Source organism: Eubalaena glacialis, chromosome 11 (assembly GCF_028564815.1).
Source record: "Eubalaena glacialis isolate mEubGla1 chromosome 11, mEubGla1.1.hap2.+ XY, whole genome shotgun sequence".
In the NCBI taxonomy this organism is placed as follows: domain Eukaryota; kingdom Metazoa; phylum Chordata; class Mammalia; order Artiodactyla; family Balaenidae; genus Eubalaena; species Eubalaena glacialis.
In genome coordinates, this window is record NC_083726.1 from 18,436,514 (window position 1) to 18,459,778 (window position 23,265).

The window sequence follows — 23,265 nt, forward strand, 5'->3', positions numbered from 1 at the left end:
GTACAAATAGTACCTTGAATCATATAGGTATTGATTTACTTCCTTAAGTACAAGTGGCAATTATAGAAGATAATGTGAGTGAAACATACTACTGGGAAGAAATAAACCCAGATAGATTTCAGCAATCAATTTGCTTAACTCTGAATGAAAATTATAGCCACAAATTTAAAAAATTTCTAAATGTATTTTTCACATGTAGATATTTTTTAACAGGTTGCCAGTCTTGTCTTGGGTAGAACAGTATATTACATTTAAAACATGAAATGTCTGAAAAAATAAAATAATCATAGATTTTTAATGATTTTCATTATATATTATTCTACATGTTAAATATAGTAGAAGACAAACTGATCTCAGGTTAACAAGGGGAAAGAATACCAGTAAGTCTTGCTAAAGAAAACAATGCAACTTAAGGATAATCATCTTCAATATTTTTTATTGTAAAAATCATCAGATTTTCAAATGAATTTAAAAACTTTTTAAATATTATTTAATGAAAAAGTCTCATATTGTTGTGTATAGGGTATATCAACATTTACTGTTCATCTGTCATATTTAATGAAAAACACCATTATTGTATGCTTGAAAAGAATCTTCAAACCCATTCTCTAGTGCGTGTCCATCATAATTTAAAAGGTATTTTCTCCACTTAAAAAAAAAATCTATGTAAGGCTGTAATTGTTAAAAACCAAAGTAATACCTAGTTACATGCTTTACAGAGTCCCAGGAAAAAATAATTAAATTGTTCCTAATCCCTGATGCAAGGCACTTCAAAGCACCTGCACAAAACATCCATGTAAACAGCAGTACAGTACGTGATTTAAATAACACGAATGACTTTTACACAGCTTTACCTAGACTAAAGGAAAAATAAAATCCATCATAGCTACAGCTAAAAAAGCATGTTAAGATTCACAACAATAATTTGTATCTCTTATTACAAAAAAAACAGGCTATATAACCTTTTAGAAAAAAAAACAAAACCTCATAAATATTTTCATATCAAGAAACAGCATGCTCCCTGGGTAGGTATAAAATCAGAATATTCAGAAGTGATCAGGAGTAAATGCAACTGGCATTTCTGAATACCCAGCTTTGATATCCACCAGGCCTAGTAGTCTGGACTATTTGTAGCACCATGGAAAATGCATTAGAAAATCACAGAGGTACATTACTTCAAAGTAACCTGGCCATGAGGTTCACTTAATCCACAGTAACAAATAGCAATGATGAAGAGAAAGAATTTTTAAAAATTACTGGCTTATTTGATTTACCTAGCAAGAAAAATCCTGTATTATTTATTTTAGTACATCTCATGTACATAAAGCACCAGTTTAAATAAGATTATCAAACACCTCCAGCATCTTGTTACTCAATCTGAAGGTTCATTTCTCATCATTTCCATGTTACATGCTTAAAGCCAAGGAGGATAAAATTTGAATGGTGATAGATACTGAGAGAGAAATTCAGTTCCTTCCCTATCAAATGTATGTCTCTCAAGTAAAACACAGATGAAGTAGCAAAATTTAAAAGGTCTTCTGCACTCTCTGGAACTTACCATCCCAGCAGAATAGTTTCTGCCTACTAGAAGACCAACACATGGGGGTGAGAGGGCCAAAGCCAGGGCTCACGGCCCTGACACGTAAGGCTGGGTTAGCCTTGCTGCTGCAAGGCCATACTCTCCATTTCTACTACCAAGCAACTCTCACAAACGCTCACCACTGGTAAAGCAAGGTGGTCTGAGTGTGAATACAACTCAGGAAGCCCATCAAACACCACTAAAAACTACCAAATGAGACTCTACTGAGGGTTAACCTCACAGATGAAAATCAGCACATTTGCCTCTTTACCAGTGGGAATCTTATCATCAGCATGCCCTTCTTACGCATGAAAGGGATAACGGTGCGTCTAAGTTTATGCACAGTTAATAATCAAGTGTAAATATGCAGACTCTTTCATTTTTAAATTACAGGTTAAAAGTGACTCCCAAAAGAAAATCAATTTCTTCATAAATGAAAGATAGTTTATAAAAAGCTGGAATGATGATTAATTCCAATACAAAAACTCATACACAAAAAACTCTACTTTCTCCTTCCAAAGTACTTAGGTCCGTAAGTAGTTCTACTGTACCATGATTACATCACCAGAGTAAAATATGAATAAAATACTTCAGTTAACAAACCACTCTGAGGTGGTGTCAAGAGGGCCACTTCTTGACAACTGCATTAAAACTGCAGCATTTAAGCAGGGCTGAGAAACACCATTCTTAAGCATGGTTTCCTTCTTCCTGTTCTTGCATCCCACAGTGATTATTAAAGGAAGGAATCTCGTCTGTAAATGACTGGGTCATCCACTGCCCATTGGGAATGTCACTGAAAGTTGATCCTCCGCTGTCAGCCACTGGCGGGGGGAGGGGGAAGGGAGGAAGAATGTTAGTTTATTCTATTTAAAAGCTTTAAATGATCTAATTAGGAGATTTTAACAGTCCAGTGAAGGAGAGCTGTTATTAAAATAGTTAAGCAACCTTCTTGAATACAATTGTAAATTTCTTTTCTATTTTAAGATGCGGACTGATAAATCCTCATTTGTTATTCAAGGAGGGAAATGCACTTAGGATGACTTAGAGTCAGTGACTTAAAGAAAATGAGCTGTAAAAGCTTGTGAAGTTAAACGCCAAATAACCATCGAATTTTCACTCTAAGTCACTAAATAGATTTTTGTATTTCCGTTCCCATTCTTCAGTAATTTACTCTCTCTAAAAAAGCTTTTTCCCCCAATCCTGGCAAAACCAAGTTTTTGAAAGAAACAAACAGATGGAGGGGACATACTCAGCCCATCTGAAGAGAAGCTGCAAGGTTCACTACTGCACGGATTTTCACTATAAGCACCACCGTACGCTGCTTCATAACCCGGATCATACTTTTCTTCCTTCACAGCCATCTTCTTTGCATCCTCTGTGACAAGGGTAAAAGGGATTTAAAACTGATTTTGTATAACAATTTTGAAGATAGCTTTATTCAGAAATTATCGTGAACAAATCTTTTTCTTGAATTTCACATCTGAGACACAACTTTCGCTTTCAACTATTTGTAACATAAACCAAGTTAACTCATAAAAGCTGTCAAAACCTATTAGATTTAATTTTAGGTGAGCTACACTGTTTCTTGGCTCCTCAACATCTGTAGGAGCCCCCAGATGAGACAGGAAGTCCTCGGGAAAAGGATTTTAATAGTGACTAACACCTGTTATCAGAGCACTCTGGCTGCCAATATAATTGTTTTCTTTTCTCCTGCTTAATTTAAAATTCACAACATACTTTCTATAATGTAGACATACATGAAATGAACAACAGGAGTGATAATGGTAACATACCTTGGGCTAGCCGCAGGTCAAATGTATATTGCACCTCTTGAACTTCTGTGTTTCGCTCAATGCCTTTCAACTGATCTCTTAAGTCTTTCAGCTTAATGTAGTAATGAACTTTGTCCTGGGCTCGAGGAAACTGAGCACATCTTGCACTGGATGATGGCATAACATAGCAGAGCTAGAATCATAACATTTTGTAGTTATAGAAATCTTACAAGTCTATTGAATCTACTCATCTTGAGATTAGAAAATCTGTCTTTCTTTGGGTTAATAACTTGATACTTATATAAATATATGCAAAATCAATAAAAGTAGCTGTGTTTGAGTTCAAATTTGTAATATTTACTTAGTACAAAGTCAATAAATCAAAAACAATGAGGCTTCCCGCCTCCCCCAGTGTTCGTACAAAACGACATATAAGTATACAATGAAAAGTCTTTCCTCCAAATTCTGTTTCTATCTACCTAGTTCTCTTTTCCAAGGGCAATCAATTGCTAGTTCCAGAGGTTTTCCATGAATATACAATCAAATAAACGTATCTGATATATGTACTCTCCCTCACCCCTTTTAAAAACACACAAATGGTAACATGCTCTATTCCCTATCCTGCACCCTGCTTTTTTTACTCAACAATGTATCTCAAAGATAATTCTGTATCAGGTATCTATATCAGAGTAAAACAAGCTTCCTTTTTTATAGCTGTGTAGTAGTTTCATAATTTAACCAGAGCCCCCCTGTGGGCATTTAGGTTGTTTCCAATCTTTTTATATTATAAGCTGTAGTGAAAAACCTTGTATATATTTAATTTTGAATATGTGTGAGTCTATCTGTTGGATAAATTCCTAGAAGTGGAATGGCTAGGAAGAAAGATATTTGCATTTATCATTTTGGATGATGATGACAAATTGTCCTTCACAGAGCATAAAATATATCAGGATATATATATCTTATATAAAAGAGTGAGGCTGCTGAATTATGGACTTTCCAGTTGCAATTTTTTACAATTTTTAAATTGGCCTCTATACCATATATTACAGAAAAAAAACCAAACTGTTATTGACTTATTTTGTTTCGTTTATGCAGCATTTAGAAAATCCTGATTCAGAAAGATATGTAGGTGCAAACGCTACCAGGTTTTGTAATAGCACATTTTCCAAGCTCAAGATAGTCTTCAATTAAAGTGATCCAGAAACTTGAAAAAGTAGATTTTTTCAAAGCTGGATCACTAATATCATCAATAACTCTGAATACTTCATGATAAAGAATAAATTTTATAAGATAAATGCACTCACAGATCATTGTAAGAGCTAAAACTACCTATCTTGATATGATTCAGGTTCACTTATTATTGCACTACTCTGATCACACATCCAAGAGACATACCTGAGCCTCATCTGGCATTTAAGGGACAATAATGCAGTACTTTATAGGAAGTAGTGAACTCATCTGTACAATTTTACCCAAGTAAACAAGGGTAGGCCGCAATTTAAAGAATGACCAGTGCTACAACCTACTTTATCAATCACATATTTATTAGTTAAAAACAGAAGAAATTTAAAAAGAAGTTAAAATATATATTGGTTGCAGAAACTTTATTCTGAGGTCTCCACAAAAACTTGTCAGCACGTTGGCTTCTCGTCATTTAAAATGCTGTCTGTAACACAGAGGTCTGTGCATGTGTATTTTTATTTTAAAAGCTGTAAACAAAACTTAAAACTATATTTAAGAAGCAAACTTTGAATCAAATGTCTGCAGAAACTCCACAGAAATTATAGAGTTTGAAAACCCATGTGTTATTTCATGATGCCTTTATGTATAAAGACAATAGCACCAAATGCCAGTCAGGTTGGCTGGATGCCTGTCTGCAACGGGGCTGTTCTGTTTATATGGCTCTAACATGAGACTGGGCCAGGATATATAAACGGGGGGTGATTAGCAGTTTCACTAATCGGGATCATGTCTATATTTACATGTTTGTTTCACAACTGAATAAGGGCTAACCCACTTGAATTTGACAAGAATATGCCATTAAATATATTTTGAATGAGCTTGTGAGCCAGCTCCTCTCAATATTTTAGCCAAATAACATAACTAACATAATGTCATAAAGACATTTATCTGACAAATGTTTCTTTTTCTAATAAAACTATAACAGTATCTGAATTAATTTGCAACAATTACTTCAAGCTGATATGTAGATATTATTCCACAAAATACAGTGGTTTTTTTTCACAGCATAAATTAAAAATGGACAGAACAAATAAAAAGGGGAAACTAGCTAGAGAAAATTCATATTTAGTTGATTTACAAATGTAGTTTTAAGGACTTACAGTTTCTGTGTCTGGGATCTTATGCGGTTGAAGTCCAAATTCTAAGTTCTTAACTTTTATTCCAAAAACTTCCTTACTAAAAATGTCATAAATACCTAAAATGAAATACAAGCATATTTACATTGCCCATAACGTTAGCAAAGAAAAAAGATAAAATTTAAAAGTAAATCTTACATTTTCCATTAAACACTGCTATTCGTGGCTGATATTTCTGTAATTTCTGCACTAGAATACGTCCTCCTTCACGAAATTCTTTACTAAAATCGAATTAAAAAGTAGTCAAAATATAAATATGGCAATATTTATAATACACTAAATTCAGATAGCTTTCTATAAAAGATCAAATCATATAACTGTTAAGCTCAGCTTAAACTAGATACATAGGATGCTCCTAGAGTACATGAGGCACCCAGCATGACCAAGGTTCCAACCTATAAAACTGAATGTTATACAATCACCTGGAAAGATCCTTGCTGCCTGGTGTTGTCCTTTCCACCATATTGGTAAATCCAATACCATATTTTCCTGGTAAAGTGTGATCATCCATGTGATTCAGTTGGATCTCACTCAGCCCTGACATAAACAGACACTTCCCTGTGAAAAAGAGAGTTCAGTTTATTTCTGTAGAAGGTCAAAGGTTTTTCTGCCCCATGTATTGATGTGGGTCTACTCTTGGAATTAAAAAAAAAAAAAAAAAAGATTTCAGATATTTAAAAAATTATAACATAGGTCAAATACCATACCAAGCAATTACTATGGGCTGGGTACTGTGCTAAGTCCTTCACATGGATTACCTCATTTAATTGTCGTAACTGAAATATTACTATTGTTTATCTCCTTTTTACAGGGGGTCAAAGTAAATGCTTGTTGAGTACACAGCTAGTCAGTGTAGTAAACTTCGACACTGTTTGTTTAGCTTTTTAATAACTGGAAGTACCACCACCTGCCCCTGGAAAACCCTAAACAGATAAACATACACCAATGGACTCAGGGCATGTAAACATCTTGACAGTGGAGAAAATGAAAAGTTCAAACTTCTCTGGAAATTTTGTTTTCAAATAATGGAGACAACATGTTATTAGTTCCAAAAATACATTACTGTCATTTGTACTAAAGGTTTTTAATGCTGTTTACTTAATCAGCTAGTGTTTCCTGATTGTCTACTGCACGCCTTGTCTATTAGGCAGTGTTATAATAGATAAGATGATTTATATATAGGACAATACAACAGGAGCTATACTTGGTTTTAAAGCTCACTCTACAAGTATGAAGATCTTCAATACTAATTTCTGCTAGATACAAAGCATCTGTGGAGAATGTCTCCAATCAGAGTCTCTCTTAACTATTACAGCTTAATTGCCAATGCATTTAATTTCTCCTAGGAAATAAGATGAGCAGAAATCTGGAAAGGTAAGTATTCCGTCTGTACTGGCACAACGATGTACTATTGTTACTATTCTGTAGATAACAGAATAGTAACAAAAAAGAAAAATCATTTTAAAAAAAGGTGTTAAAACTCACTGAAAACAACTCAAACCAAAGAGAAAGTACTTTTTCATGCCCCTCCACTCTTATACACCAAAATGTTAACAGCGTCAGATCATTTCAAACCTTTTATTTTTGTGTAAAAACACATAGAAAAGATGTATTATATTTACTCAACCATAGTTTCTTTTTAAAAAACACAATTTGGTTTAAAAAAAACAAGACCCAAACTATTAACAAGAATATCTAGTTTAAAAGTAAAATATTAAAAAAGGTAACCACAGGGACTTCCCTGGTGGTCCAGTGGCTAAGACTCCATGCTCCCAATGCAGGGGGCCTGGGTTTGATCCCTGGTCAGGGAACTAGATCCCACATGCTGCAACTAAGAGTTCGCATGCCACAACGAAGATCCCACATGTGACAACGAAGACCCCGTGTGCTACAACTAAGACCTGATGCAGCCAAATAAATAAATATTTTTAAAAATAAAAAAATAAATAAAAAAGGTAACCACTTACAAAAATGGTTTCCAGGTCCAGGGTAATGATGCCCTTTGTAAGCAGCCATTAGTCCTGGGTTTATGCCAATCTACAAAACAAAATGTTTGTACATTTTAGTCTTGAAAAGTAGGCTTAAGTCTTAGGGCTTCCATGGAGGAGTGGTGGATAAAACTGAATTGATTAAAATAAAAATCTAATCTAGCATCAGAAGCTATTGCTCTATCAAGTACCAACTCTTGACCTGAACAAAGTATTCCATTTTGAGGAAAGAGATTTCCTTTATATTAAAAGTTTTGGTGTTGTTTTTAAAAACCAGTTTGACTCCCTCATATCCCCAGCAGCCTCACACCCAACTGGGCTGGAAAGAGAGAGGAGCTGGAGCAATCAATCAACCTGAGCCCAGGTCCAGCCACAAGTCTGCTTCTCAACTCCCAACAAGCAGCTGACTCCACATCGTCTACACAGTTGTTTCCATGTTGATGTTTCTTACAGTTACTGACAAAAATCAAAGTTCAAAATCAGAGTTATCAATTATGGAGAACCCACAGGTGTCATGCAACCTAAGTGAGTCACGTGGATTATTTTATGTAATTGCAATCCCTATGCCAAAGGATCCACCTTCATCCTATCATCACCCCTGCTTCACCAATGAGGAAACTGGTGTTTAGGAAGGTTCAGGCTTGTCCGTGGTCATACCCATGTGGCAGGATGTGAAAGCAGACAGCCCTGCCCCGGAGCCCACCCTCTTAAACCAACTCATACAATACAACCTTAAGAAGGTGACTCCATTTACTACCAAGAGGATCTTAGAAATGGTTCTTTTCAGCAAAATGCTATTTGCAAGGATATGGTTAAGTAAAGTTAATCCACCAATGCTATTTATAAAACCAAAGGAGAACAAATATCCTTACAATCACAATGTCCAGATTGAAGGTCAAAATGTCCGGTAGAGTCTTGGTCAAAAGTTCAGCTTCTGAAACACCATTGAACCGGTCTACTTTTCTCTTCACTTTAAATGTGTCTGTAATTTTTTCTTGCTTTTCTTTTGATTTTGTGGACTTGCCAGATTTTTTGGCTTCAGTGGGTTTTTTGGGTTCCACTGGTGTTTTTGGTTCTGTTTTTCTGGGTTTTCTTTTTCTTCCTTTTGGAGTCTCTGAAACAATGATTTCCAAGACGTAGATGCAGAAAACCTTAACTTACAAGCTTTATGCAGCTTTCCCAGAAAAGTCACCCCATCAACATCCTTTCCACTTTTCTCTTTATTTCCCAACATCACTCTCCTCTGCAATACCTCCCCCTTCCTTCTGGGTCTATGTGGCCTCAACCCCACCCTCCTTCCTCTGCTAGCTGTTCTTGGGATGGAACGTCCTTTATAATCATAGATTGATTTTCCACACAATATTACTTGGCATCTTGGGCTCCCCAGGGATGCAAAGTGTCTATGTACCATTTTATAAGAATTCTAAATGTAAATACATAAATAGTTAAGTCAACAAATGAAAGAATAAATAGATAGAAAAACAGAGAGGAAGGGAAACATTTTAATTCAGTTCCCCCGTAATTTCCAGCAGAACTCAAATGGCTTATGGGCTTGTTTTAGGGACTGAGCGTATACTGTGTTCCCCACACAGTCGAAGAGGTGAATTGAGACATGCTGGGGATGAACTCTCTGGGCTGGCAGTACTTGTCAAAAGGTAAGACTAGGGCTCTGATCTCAGGACCTCAAGCAGAGTTTCTCAATCTTGGCCCTACTGACATTTGAGGCTGAATGATTTTGGGCTGTGAGGGCCTGTCCTGTGCATTCAAGTATGTTTAACAGCAACTGGGGCCTCTATCCACTAGGTGCCAGTAGCACCCTGCCAGTCATGGCAATCAAAAGTATCTCCTCCAGACAATGCCAAATGTTCCTTGGGGGAAAATTACCTGCGGACAAGCACCAGTGACATAAAATTACCCAAAGGAAGTCTTGATTTTGTCATCCATAACTCTTTAACGTGGCACTTCATTTCTCGGGCCCCTATCCCATTCCGCTACTATTTGGCGTTTCCTCAACTCAGCCTCCCATCCGTCCTCGCTTCTCCTCACACTGCTTCAGCCACTCCCCATGCCAAGGGGTCCGCCTCCATCGGCTGGTGGCTGGAGACGTCCTAGTGCTCCCTGCCCGGAGAGACAGAAGAGTCGAGGGCAGGGCGGATCTCCAATGCAGTGCAGTTAGATGTGCTCCCGCAACCATAAACTGAAACTCTGAGCACATTCCTTACACCGTACTGCTACACTGGAGAAAATCGTTACCCTCTCTCCACCATCCACCCCCAAATCTGTTCTCCTCTCTTCTAATTCCCTGTCTTGGTGAATGGTACCTCTTTCGTCCAAGTGCCAGACTCCTCTTTCTCCCTCACTTCCTGCAGGAAATCCATGAACCACGGCCTTGCCTCCAAGTTCTGCCCTGCTCTCTACCATATTATCATATATATTATTATTATTAGATACATATTTGATATATCTCTATTATAGTCTATCCTCTATGATATTAAAATATCAATCTATTTAAGTCCCCCTCTAATTCCATTCTCTCAACAGCTTCCTATCGCCTACAGAATAGAACACACATTCTTTAGGTTAAACAAGAAGCCTCGACTGCCCCCTAATCCAGCCTCATCTCTCACCATTTCTTTGCTATACTCCAGACTCCAATAACACAGAATCACGGTTTTTCAACTGTGTCATGCTTCTTCATGTCTGTGTTTCGGTGCACACTGCTCCCTTGGCCTGGAATTTTCCCCAACCCATTTGTCATGTGCTTCACGTGCTACTCCCTCACCGCTGAATTTCAGAGCTCTGGGAAGCTGCCTCTGAGCCTCAGTCCAAGTTAGGTGCCAGCCCCCCAGCATCCTGTGCCCCTCTGCATCACTTAGCGTACAGAGGAGTTCCATGTTGACTAGATTAGGAGATATTTGAGGGCAGGATTCATGTTCTTTTATTCCCCAAAACCTATCATAGTGCCTGGCACTTATTAAGTACTTAAAAAAGTGGATTAAATTTTTTAACACAAAAACAGAGTTAAAATTCATCATTAAACCCTTTCTTAAATATGTTGGCTAATGCAGTAGCTAATTTTCCAAAGTATCCTGGTGAAAACTACCTTGTGTGGGTTCCTGAGCAGGAGCTGGGGCTGGAACTTCGTCTGGCATTTCTTGTTCATTCATAACTGCCATAGGAACTTCAGTCATCATTTGCTGGAATGGAAATGTATAAAAAGCTTGTGCTTGCTGAAGGGAATAGCTGAAAGAACAATTAAGGATAAGATAAGAAGACAAAATTACCCAAATGGAAGATTAAATGATCAGCTCCAAAAAACCGTCAGGATCCAAATATTTGTAACCAGATTATAGTATTTATTTAGAGTTGACAACAGGAGCAAAGAGGGGAAGAAGATCTCTTCCCATATGTACACATTTACCCATCCTTTACTGGGTGCCTACTAACCATCTATAATTAACTCTCACACTGTTTTAATGACAAAATGTGTCATCAGTAAAACTTACCAGTCCTGTCAGGTAAGCGTGTACTTCCCTGAAATGAGATCATGGGAATTTTCTAGTAGACAGTTGAAATGCCCACCAGCCCGTACAGGGTTGAAATATCTACAAAAATAATTTGTATTCCAACCTTCAGTATTTAATCCTCTTGTCACAAAGGTCCCCTGCAATTTAATCTTTTTTTTTTCAGTTTTATTGAGATATAGTTGACATGTAACATTGTATAAGTTTAAGGTGTACAACAGTGTTGACCTACACACATATACTGCAAAATGATTACCACCAGAGCCTTAGCTAACACTTCCACCGGGGCACATAATTACCATTTCTTTCTTGTGGTGAGAACATTTCAGATCTGCTCTCTCAGCAACTTTCAAGTATATCCTTCAGCATTATTCGTTAAAATCACCATGCTGTACATTAGATCCCCAGAACGTGTTAATCTTATAACTTGAGGTTTGTGCCCTTTGACCAACATCTCCCCATTCCTTAAGAACTTAAGGTTCTCTTTTGATTTACTTGCCTGTTTACTTATGTATTCACTGGATCTGTTTTTTTTAACGGTTGCTGGGGTTTTTTTGCCACTAAATGAGGACTAGAAATGGATATTTCCATAAATATCTGTGAATTTATGGAAAAGACTACTCTAAACCTCTCTTCTGAACATGATTTAAACTCTGTTCAAAGTGTTCTGTTCAATGTAAGGAACACAGGCCTTCACAGAAAACAAATGCTAAAAAATATGTCTGGTGACTATAAACCACTACCCCAAGCTGTTGCTATCAGCACAAAGCTAGGGAAGGAAACCCACATTTTATGAAACCTGAGTTACAGCTGATGCCAAAAAAATGCCATTAAATATGCAGAAGGAAGAAAAACACTAGGAAATAAAATGGATAAGTACCATTTACCATTTGGAAAGAAAAGCCATGTTTTCTGTGGCAAGCTTAATAGTTTCTTTTTCTGTGATGTGTGGACAAAGAAAACAGGGTGCTCAGAAAGCTGAGGTTAAAAAGGCAAACTAGTACACGGTAAATGCATGAAATTTACAACATGTAAATCATACCTTAATAACTTGGTTCTTAAAAAAAGAAGGCAAACTAAAACATTCCCCAGGATAAACTTAAACGGCCCAGGCAGACACAGGGTTACAAACTACCTGTGGGTGGCTAGGCTAGAACACTGGATGCTCAAAGAAAAACAGGGGCCCAATCTCAGTGGACAAAACAATGGCGAAGCATTTTAGCTTCAAGCTATCTTTAAGGGTAAGATGGTAAAGAAAAGATGAAGAATTAGTGAGAAAGATATTAAACTATATATCTTAAGAGTTTTATTTCTTTAAATACATTGTTTTCAAATTATATGAAAAAATAAAGACAATACAATGATTTAGTAAACTATAGTACATTAACATGAGTCTACTATGCAGCTACTAAAAATTAAATTAATTGATATGTAAAAGCACAGAAAATGTTTAATATATAATAAAGTGGAAAAGAATACAAAATAACATTGTGAGCTAAGGCTGCTCATGGAGAAAGTATGTAGACAAGGACTAGAAGTTAAGTTGTAAAATTGAAAAGAAGCAAAGGGCTTAAACCTTGCCTGGCACAAAGTCAAATGTTCTCTTTAATCACACTTTTCTTTAATAATATTCATAGCACTTTTGGATAAATTGTCCAAATACTGGCTGTGTTTATGACTGAGATATGCTAACGAGGAGCTGGATATATAGCTAGGTTAGTCGAGAGATCTCATGTGGCTACCCTTCGAAATTCCAGTAAAACGCACTGTAACTTCGGACTGTGGCCAGTGACGGTTTCCTGAGATCTAATAGCCCCTTTCAGCTAGAAGATATAAAAGAAAACTCATGTGGTCACAATAAGTGAGTGTCGCACTGTCAGGAAGGCAACGTCTCACTCTCCCCCATGTTTATTGTTACGGCTCTCAGAGTTTCACATATCTGTCCCATTTTGAGCACTTCACAAAAATCCACTCTTAAAAATACAAAAACAAGGGAAACACCATTCCCATTACAAAAAGATTCTGAACTTAAAAAAATGAATTTCCAAAATGTGGCTCCTTTAGCATATTTAGGGGTCATTAAATTCTGACTTTCAGAAACTGAAAACCAACATTTCAGAATTCAGCTGGCTGAAGAAAAAGTGAAAAATAAGGAAGAGAAAATGTGGTCTTATTTTAAGAGATATGCATCAATTTTTTTAAAAAAATCCGGAAACTTGGCTATAATATGGATATGTCCCTTAATCTTTCTAAAATTATCCCTGGCACTTCACAGTAAGTTTAATTAGAAAAGAAACAGAGAAAGCTATGAAAAATAGAATGTATAAATTCTGAGGTAATGTACTATTTTTGAGCATTCAATTTAGCTTGATTATCTCAACGGCTTCCTAACAGCCGGAACAAAAGGAAAGAGGGTGGACTACAACGTTCTGACTACTTGGAGAAGACAGCATTACATCTGTACCAAACCCTTTATGAACTTGAATGCTAGGAAACTAGAGTTCTGGATAATTTAATTTTCTATTATCTAATAATGGTTAAATTTGGAAGCAGCATGAACCTATTTCAACCTTAATGTGAAAATATTTCCTAAATACATTTGTTATATTTATATAGGGTAACTACCACTTCATAATTCAGAATTCTGCAATGTTTATGAACAATAATTTTCTCTGTATTAGAGACAGCAACAGAGGAGCACTTAGCATCCTCTCAGGACCTCCGTTCCCTCCCCATGAAAATGAGGGGTGAGATTCCGTTATGTCCACATATATGGAGAAAGTGTAGGAAATAAGACTAAACCTGTCCAGACTCAGAACGGACCCCAAAGCATTTTAATTTTCTATAATTCCCTGATATCAAACTTACGAGCATGATAAATGATTTTATTTCCCCTTGTTGACTTTTCTCCCCTATCATTTGTGTTTGTCCCCACACACAAATGTTCTGGATACCTCTCCCTTTTTCCTGCAGTTAACCCTTTCCTCTCTCCTAGCCTCCATTTACACCCCCTTCACCTGAACAACAGTGCTCAAAGGACTGGTTTTTTACCACTGTCTGAAAGTGATTAAGTGTGTATTTTCCAAAGGTCTTTCTCAAAACACACACGGGCATGCATGTGCGCACGAGCGTGCACACGAGCGCGCGTGCACACACACACACACAGAGTTGACTAAGGAGTCCAGTTAATTCAGATTTTGCTGCATTTCAAAAAACTAACTCAGGGCGGTGGGATGAATTGGGAGAGTGGGATTGACATATATACACAACTATGCATAAAATAGATAACTAATGAGAACCTCCTGTATAGCACAGGGAACTCTACTCAATGCTCTGTGGTGACCTATATGGGAAGCAAATCTAAAAAAGAAAGGATATATGTATACGTATAACTGATTCACTTTGCTGTACAGCAGAAACTAACACAACACTGTAAAGCAACTATACTCCAACAAAAATTAAAACAAACAAAAACCCCAAAAAACTAACTCTTTAAGGTTTCTCTAAGATGAATGACTCCAACTTCTTTAACCTTCAGTTATTTTCTACTATTTTAAAGATGTAAGTTGCTTTTTTTCTAAATATATTTGTCTTAGTTTGTTCAGGTTGCTATACAAAACACCATAGACTGAGTGGCTTATAAACAACAAATATTTATTTCTCACAGTTTTGGAGGTTGGAAAGCCCAAGTTCAAAGTGCTGGCAGATTTAGTGACTGGTGAGGGCCTGCTTTATGGTTCATTTTAGGTTGACTTCTTGCTGTGTCCTCACACGGGGGAAAGGGTGAGGGATCTCTCTGGAATCTCTTTTACAAGGGCACTAATTCCAATTAGGAGGGCTCTGCCCTCATGAGCTAATCACCTCCCAAAGGCCCCACCTCCAAATAACCTAACCATATGTTAGGTTTCAACATATGAATTCTGGAAGGACACATTCACTCTATAGCAACATTTTACTACCTTCATTTAAACACGCATACAGAACACTGAATACTTACAAAATAACGATCAATGCTAAATAATCCAAATGCTCAACTAAAAGTGACTAGTTACATAAATTATGATGGAATACATTATAACTATTTAAAGCCTACATTCAATATTGCTAAGTGGAAGTGCATGTATTCACCATGCATTACTGGGTACTTACTGTGCAGGGTCTACTGGAAACTGTAAACACAAAAAACTGAGAATGAGCCAGAACCCCAACTCATTTAACTATTGTGCATATAGCATAATTTCAAGTTTCCTCACTATCTGGTCATTTTTCTAGGGCTTAGGATAAAACAAAATAAAAATACTCCATAGCCTCATCATCCTGAGACTGAGCAGGGCTATCAACTTCCTCATTCTGGAGACATATTACAAAATCATTACATTAGCTTTACTGGCACCCACATTATACTGTTGATTCATACTGAATTTACCATCAGTGAAAACTGCCCTTTGTCTCCGCTCCCTCATCTCTCACCTGTAGCACTGTTCTTTCTGTACTTAAGCACAGGATTGTGCCTCTTTTTGTAATAGATGATTCACATTCCAGCCAGTTGGGAGTGACCTGGATTCTGACTCAATCTATCAATTCCACAAACCCCTCACAGAGTTGGGTCACTCAAATATTTTATCAGCATGCCATCAGCACCTTGAAGCTGTTAAACACTGAAAAGTTGGGGTAGGACTACATGGCACATCAGTATAGACCTCTCTTCAGCCTGGCCTTGACTCTCAGTAGTAAAGCAGTTTTTGATTTCACCTAAGAGGACTGCCACCAGTCTATCCTTATCTTGCCCACAAAACATACAGATGTTAGGGAGGCTGACTTTGAAGCTACACTGCGTGGGTTCAAATTTCAGCTCTGCCATTTACTAGTTCTGTAGGCAGGTTCCTTAACCTCTTTATGTCCCAGCTTCCACATCTGTAAAATGGGGACAGAAGCACCTAATTCATTGATTATGAGAATAAAATTAGTTAACACATGTAAAATGCTTAAAACAGTGCCTGGTATGTAATACATTTGTTATAACAAAAACAAAGACAACAGGGGATGATTAAATATTCTAGGTACCCCTGTCATCCACCTTCTGATGCTGTCTGGCCTAGTATCATTATCAAAAAGGGAATGAACCTAGCCTGGTAGGTCTTGCTTTATTCTGAACTTATACTGTAGCTTAGTGGTCACTAGTTCCTTTTAAATATGTTCAATAACCACTGAGAAGTAAAAATTTTATTTAGGATCAAAGTCAATAAATTCCACGACAGACTCCACCTGTGGAAAATAAAAAGGATCCATGTGTTTATTTTCAGACTTTAGGCCCCTCTCCTGTTGTCTACAAGTTATTAAAGAATGCTGTAATCTGGCCTCTCACTTGAAATACAACTCATCTGGGTCAGGAAACATGATTTCTGTTAGAGCAGCTAAAAGTTCTCTTCAATGCCCTCATTGATCTTGAGCTTTAAATCTAACATTCATTCTGCCATTTTCCATCTACAATCATTTTTCTTAACATGAAATGAAAAATCAAAATCAGAACTAAGTGCTTATAGTTTCTGTCATCTACTAACAACATGCCAGTGAACAAGGCAGAAAACCCAAATCTTTCTTGTCCTTCTTATTGTCCACACTAACTCAAAAAAGTTCTTGGTCTCTTTAACATTTCTAGAAAGCCCAATCTCATCTGAGGGTTAATCTTAATTGTCTGTATTCTCGGTGGTCTGTGTCACACGTTTCCAGTCATTTTTGACTTGGCATCCTACTTCGCATCTTTGGTAAATGTCCTTTTCATGCTTGAGCTCATTAGAAACATACTGGTCCTCTTTTTCCTTTTTTCCTCTCTGGTTAGACTGTAAGTACTTGTTTAGACTCTTGAACTATTCTCTCTTTTTTAAAAAAGGGGTCTATATCTATGGAATTTTTTTCTTTGAATTTTTTGAAATTAATCTTCCAAAGTAAATAGTAAATTCACTATACCTAAAGTTCCATGCCATTCCTTGATTAGCACAAAGTCAAGGATGACAGAGAACCACTTTCTCAGAATTACCTGGGGCCTGAGTCATTTCAGAATGCCCAAGGATAAATTCCTGAGAGTACTAACACAGAATTCTCCACATTTCCCAAGGCGAAAGCTTTGCAAATCAAAATAAAAAATGATCTATAACCCAATGGATTAAGTTAAGACCAAATATAAGTCAGACAGTTTTGAGCTAAACATTGTACCAAAGAGACCTATTACTTTGCTGTAAGACACTGAGTAAGGTCTGACGATGTGAACAACCAGCCCTCCCCAAATCTGCATTCCGGAACAGGCATGAGGGCCGACCGGACTCTGCCATTTTATTTAAGGTATTGAGCGTCCAGATTTTGGTGTTCGCGAGGGACCTGGATACAGAGAGATGACTGTAATTTACTTCATGGAAGGTGTTACCCAGGTTTCAATTCTGATCCGAAGATCACAAAGATGAGAGTGATTTCCACAAGTTTTGGTGAATTCTTTTATTTGTAAAGTTCTTCACGGAAAGAAATGGAGTTGTTTATTTCGGGATTTGATTCATAATGTCAAGATGAAGTCTGCATTTTATCTACATATATCTCCTTCCCTAAACTCTAAGACAATCTATGTTGGTTACTTAAGCACACCCCTTCCACATAACGCCGACTCACAGCATGTCAGAACTGGATTTCACAGACGCCCTATTTTACAGATATGAACAGGCTCAGAGAGGTTTAGTGTCTTGCCCAAGTTCAGGGCCCAATGGCCAGAAAGTCAGGATAATTCTTCATTAGGTCTAACAGTATTGTATTCCAATGTAAACCTTTTTTTTTTTTTTTCCTTTTTAAATACTCTGTTACCATATTTAGTTCATTTGGCTTTCCGTCTGGGGTTCCTATTTCGAGATCTCTGCTTTTGCAAAACTCTCCACGCCTCTTACACTCCCCAAAGGACATATTACAAGTAAATTCTTAAGAGAGTCTCGAAGACCACTAGAACACAATTTCAGACGACTTCTTGGGAATGTTATTCCTAGTCCCAGAATTCAAGAGCTCTAGTGCGGCAATGTTATCTACCCTGTGCCCCTGACGTCCACCTTTGAGGAAGGAAGACACAGTAAATCTACAACTCTGAGATGCAAACTCCTGGAGTGATACATGTGATACTACATCCTTACAGCTCTGCACGGTAATGGAGGGTGAAGGGAAATGTAGCCAAGAAAGGTAACCGGAACCAAATACTAACCGGAGACTGCTGGTTACTTATTATCGCATTTTAATGCTGGCTAGCTGCCGGGAAGGACTGGAGAGCGGGGCCCAGATGCAAGCGGCGCCCAGTCTGAGGGACCTATGCAAGGGGCGGCCCGAGCAGGCCGCCAGTGCGCACGCGCGGCCCCGGCCTTTGTACTGGGGCCGTGGCCTTAAAGACCCCCTGCGTGCGTGCGTGAGCGCGCGCGCCCGCGGCCTGACCCACGGCGAAGGGCGCGGGGGAAGGGGCGGCGCCCCGCCCCGGCCTTACCTGCCTGCGTTCTCCGCTTCCATTCCCTGCTGCCGATCGCGCGCACAGCTACTCCTGCCCGGCAAGCGAGCGACCGGACTCTGTAGTACCGCGGCCCAGGCACGTACTGCGGTACGGTAATAACCAGACACTTAGATTCGATTGCTGGCAGAACTGGGACAGCGGCTGGCGCTCAAGCTCCTCCCCCAAGTTTCTAGTCCCCCTCCCCCCAGGCCAGACCCACCCGCCGTCCGGCGCTTCCGTCTGCCCGGAGCCAAGTCACACGCCCCGTGCTTGTCACGTGATGCAGGGCAGTCCAATCACGTTCTCTCCCCTCTCGTTGGTTCTTCTGCTCGCCACTTGGCCTTCCGGGAAAGATGGCGGATAAAAAGGCAGGGAGGGGGAATGCTCTGGGGATGTAAGGTTTTGCTACCCGGCTTTTCGGTGGTGGGCTGGTGGCGGTGCGTGCGAGTTGGGGAAGTCCTCTCTGTGGGCGCTGTGTAGGTGGGGCGGTTATGCTTATCACAATTATCCAGGCCTTTCCACCTGGATAATTTTATTCCAATTAAAAACAGCGATTTGCATTAATTACCAAGTAATTACTGTGATGTAGGACAAAGCAGAGACTTTGGTATCAGAAAACCTGGGAGTCCCAGCCACTGTACCATATTGGGCCTCAGTTTCCTAATCTGTAAAATGAGGGTGATTGTAAAACGGCTTTGTAAAATGTGGAACTTTACGTAAACCGTTCTCTGCTTTACTTTTAATATGTAAAAATATAAAAGTTTAAAGTCTGTGAGAGTAGTTGGCACTCAAGCATCACCTCCTCCTTACAACCTTCCGGACTAACCCCTCTTTTATTCTCACTGGCTGTTAAAGCTGGTTTTGTTTCATTAGTTCTCAAGTTAATCGCTGGTTTTTGTACAAGGACATCATTAAATAACTCTTAATGGAAATAGGCTTTTCTGTTTCTTTAGTTAGCCTGATGGGACACATGGCTGCTGTATTAGTTAGCTTTCCATATTTTATGCTGTGAGTCCAAAATCTCAGTGGTTTACAGCAACAAAGGTTTATTTCTCACTCATTAATACACGAGCTGGGAAATGGCTGAGGTTCTGTGCCACTTGTGTCTTCTTCATTCTAGGATCCAGGAAAGGGCTTTCATGAGTAAATACAGAAATATTGATTTGTATTATATGAATTGCTTAAGTGAAACTTATAACATTTTTAAACTATTCAGAACGTCTACGAATACTCTGCTTACTAGTAAGTAGGTGTCACTCAGAACCTGACTCATGGTCGGTATTCAGTGATTATTTGTTGAGTGAATGAATTAACAACAGCCCAACCTCTCTTTCTCTCTGGTTTTGCTAACCACTCAGGACCACAATCCAGAAAAGTTTTAAAGCAACATCTTTGAGGTACTCCTGTATGTTTTTTTTTTTTTTTTTTTTTTTTTTTGCCACGTCACGGCTTGCAGGATCTTAGTTTCCCAACCGGAGATGGAACCCGTGCCCCTTGCAGTGGAAGTGCAGGGGTCCTAACCACTGGACTGCCAGGGAATTCCCTGTCCTGCATGTATTTTTAAATGCATGAATTAGGCGAGCATATTGTGAAAATTAAGTAGAAGTGAAGGTTACTAGTGGGAAGCTCAAGAAGTAGGAAGCTAGAGTCGTGGGTAGGAAATCGCCTCTGATGCTGGCAGGCAGGGCCAGCTTTCTGGGTGTGTGATCTGTGTAGTCGAATAGGGCCCTACTCTTATAAGGGCCCCATAGTTAGTTAATTTAATGTTCTGCTACTGCCATCTTGAAATTCTTAAATAATTATTTAATGAGGGGTCTGCATTTTTACTTTGAACTGGGGTCTGCAAATTATGTAGTTGGTCCTGTTGACAGGTGTTAAAGAGGAAGATTAAATAATGTGCCAGTGTCTCTGTTAAATATGGGGGCCTTGGAGGCCAACAGCTCATAGCAACAAGGAGAATGGATGACAGCAGTTATATTCATAACAATAACAATGGTGATAATAATGATGGTAATACAGCAGCTTACATTTACTGACTATGTACCATGCACTGTTGTAAGTGCTTTGCATATATTAATTCTTTTAATTCTCAGGAGAAACCTATAAACTGATGCCACAGCTCAAGTTTGAAGGCTATCAGGCTGGAGAACCGGGAAAAGCCAATGCTCCAGTTCAAATCAGAAGGCCATCTGCTTGAGAATTCCTTCTTGTTCAGGGAGATCTTTTGTTCTGTTCAAGCCATCAACTGATTGGATGAGGCCCACCCACGTTATGGAGGGCAATCTGCTTTACTCAAAGTCCACTGATTTAAATGTTAATCTCATCCAAAAACACCCTCATAGCAACATCCAGAATAATGTTTGACCATATATCTGGGCAACATGGTCCACCTAAGTTGACACATAAAACTAACCATCAGAGGTAGCAACTATTATTATCTATATTTTGCAGACAAAGAAAGTGACAGCGAGGTTAAATAACTTGTGCAAGTTCACACAACTACTAAGTGGCAGAGTCAAGAGTATTGCCAGGGCAACCTGGCTCCAGAGTCCACCCTCTCAGAGCTATATGTGAGCCTTAGCAGAGCATGAGGAGGAAGGAGGGCTTCAGACAGAAGGCTATTCAAAGCCCACATTGCTGGTCATCATATGTTTATAGCATTAAATGCCTGTGTTAGCAAAGAAGAAATGTCTCAAATCAATGACCTCAGCTTCTGGACTTCCCTGGTGGCTCAGTGGTTAAGAATCCGCCTGCCAATGCAGGGGACACGGGTTCGAGCCCTGGTCCGGGAAGATCCCATATGCTGTGGAGCAACTAAGCCCGTGTGCCACAACTACTGAGCCTGTGCTCTAGAGACCGCAAGCCACAACTACTGAAGCCTGCGTGCCTAGAGCCCGTGCTCCGCAACAAGAGGAGCCACTGCAATGAGAAGCCCATGCACCGCAACGAAGAGTAGCCCCCGCTCACCGCAACTAGAGAAAGCCTGCGCTCAAAAACGAAGACCCAACGTGGCCAAAAATAATTAATTAATTGATTGATTAATTTTAAAAAGTGACCTCAGTTTCCATCTTAAGAAACTAGAGAATGAAGAGCAAATTCAACTCAAAGTAAACAAAAGAGGGACTTCCCTGGTGGTCCAGTGGTAAAGAATCCGCCTTACAATGCAGGGGATGTGGGTTTGATCCCTGGTCAGGTAACTAGGATCCCACGTGCCACGGGGCAACTAGGCCCACGCGCCACAACTACTGAGCTTGCCTGCCTCAACTAGAGAGCCTGCGTGCTGCAAACTACAGAGCGCACATGCTCTGGAACCCACAGGTCACAACTACAGAGCCCACGCACCCTGGAGCCTGTGCACCACAACTAGAGAAGAGAAAACCCGCAAGCCACGACTAGAGAGAAGCCCGCGCACCACAATGAAAGATCCTTCATACCTCAACACAGATCCCGCGTGCTGCAACCAAGACCCGATGCAGCCAAAAAAAAATACTAAAATAAATAAATAAATAATATGTAAATCTTTAAAAAAAAGTAAACAAAAGAAAAAATATAGAGTGTAAAATCAGCGAAATCGAGAACAGAAAAACAATAGAGAGAATCAATGACACCAAAAGTTGTACTTTGAGAAGATCAATAAAACTGATAAACTGCTAGCCAGATTTAACAGGGAAAAAAAGGAGAGAAGACACAAATTAACAATGTAATAATGAAATAAGTGACATAACTATACATTCTACATGTATTAAGAAATAATAAGGGACTATGTTGAACAACTCTATTTCTATAAATTCAGCAACTTTGATGAAATGCACAAATTCCTTAAAGACACAAACTACTGAAGACCAGTCAGGATAAATAGATAACCTGAACAGCCCCATATCTATTAAAGAAATTGAATTTGTAGTTAAAAACCTTCCCGCAAAGAAAACTACAGGCCCAAATCGTTTAACTGGTGAATTCCAGCAGACATGTTTTTTTAATTAATTAATTAATTAATTTGTTTTTGGCTGTGTTGGGTCTTCATTCTGTGCGAGGGCTTTCTCTAGTTGCGGCAAGCGGGGGCCACTCTTCATCGCGGTGCGCGGGCCTCTCACTATCGTGGCCTCTCTTGTTGCGGAGCACAGGCTCCAGACGCGCAGGCTCAGTAGTTGTGGCTCACGGGCCTAGTTGCTCCGTGGCATGTGGCATCTTCCCAGACCAGGGCTCGAACCCGTGTCCCCTGCATTAGCAGGCAGACTCTCAACCACTGCGCCACCAGGGAAGCCCCCCCCAGCAGACATTTAAGGAAGAAATAATACCAATGCTGCCAAGCTCTTCCAGAATTTGAAAAGGAGGGAATATTTTCTAACTTATTTCATGAGACCAACATTACCCTGTCACCAAAAGTGGACAAAGATGCTACAGGAAAAGAGACTACAAACCAATATCTATCATGAACATAGATGTAAAAGTTCTGAACAAAATTTAGCAAATCAAATCCAACAATATATAACAAGGATAATACATCACAACTA

General features: G+C 38.9%; 1 protein-coding gene across 1 annotated transcript; it reads right to left on the bottom strand.

Annotated features, from left to right (window-relative positions):
* Positions 1 to 512: 512 nt before the first annotated feature.
* TDG (thymine DNA glycosylase) lies at positions 513 to 18,925 on the bottom strand. Its single transcript, XM_061204527.1, has 10 exons — positions 18,749 to 18,925; positions 10,824 to 10,963; positions 8,593 to 8,834; positions 7,700 to 7,769; positions 6,155 to 6,290; positions 5,871 to 5,953; positions 5,697 to 5,791; positions 3,373 to 3,544; positions 2,829 to 2,954; positions 513 to 2,400 (listed from the first exon to the last, which is right to left on the bottom strand). The coding sequence occupies exons 1-10, from the start codon at positions 18,769 to 18,771 to the stop codon at positions 2,267 to 2,269; spliced, it is 1,221 nt and encodes a 406-aa protein (XP_061060510.1). The 5' UTR covers positions 18,772 to 18,925; the 3' UTR covers positions 513 to 2,266.
* Positions 18,926 to 23,265: the final 4,340 nt, after the last annotated feature.

Coding starts and splice junctions, on each gene's coding strand:
- TDG (XM_061204527.1), bottom strand. CDS start 18,771: ATGGAAGCGGAGAACGCAGGCAG. Junction 8,835..10,823: donor TGCTCAGGAACCCACACAAG/GTAGTTTTCACC, acceptor TCATTGTTTCAG/AGACTCCAAAAGGAAGAAAA. Junction 2,401..2,828: donor CTTCTCTTCAGATGGGCTGA/GTATGTCCCCTC, acceptor TCCCCCCGCCAG/TGGCTGACAGCGGAGGATCA.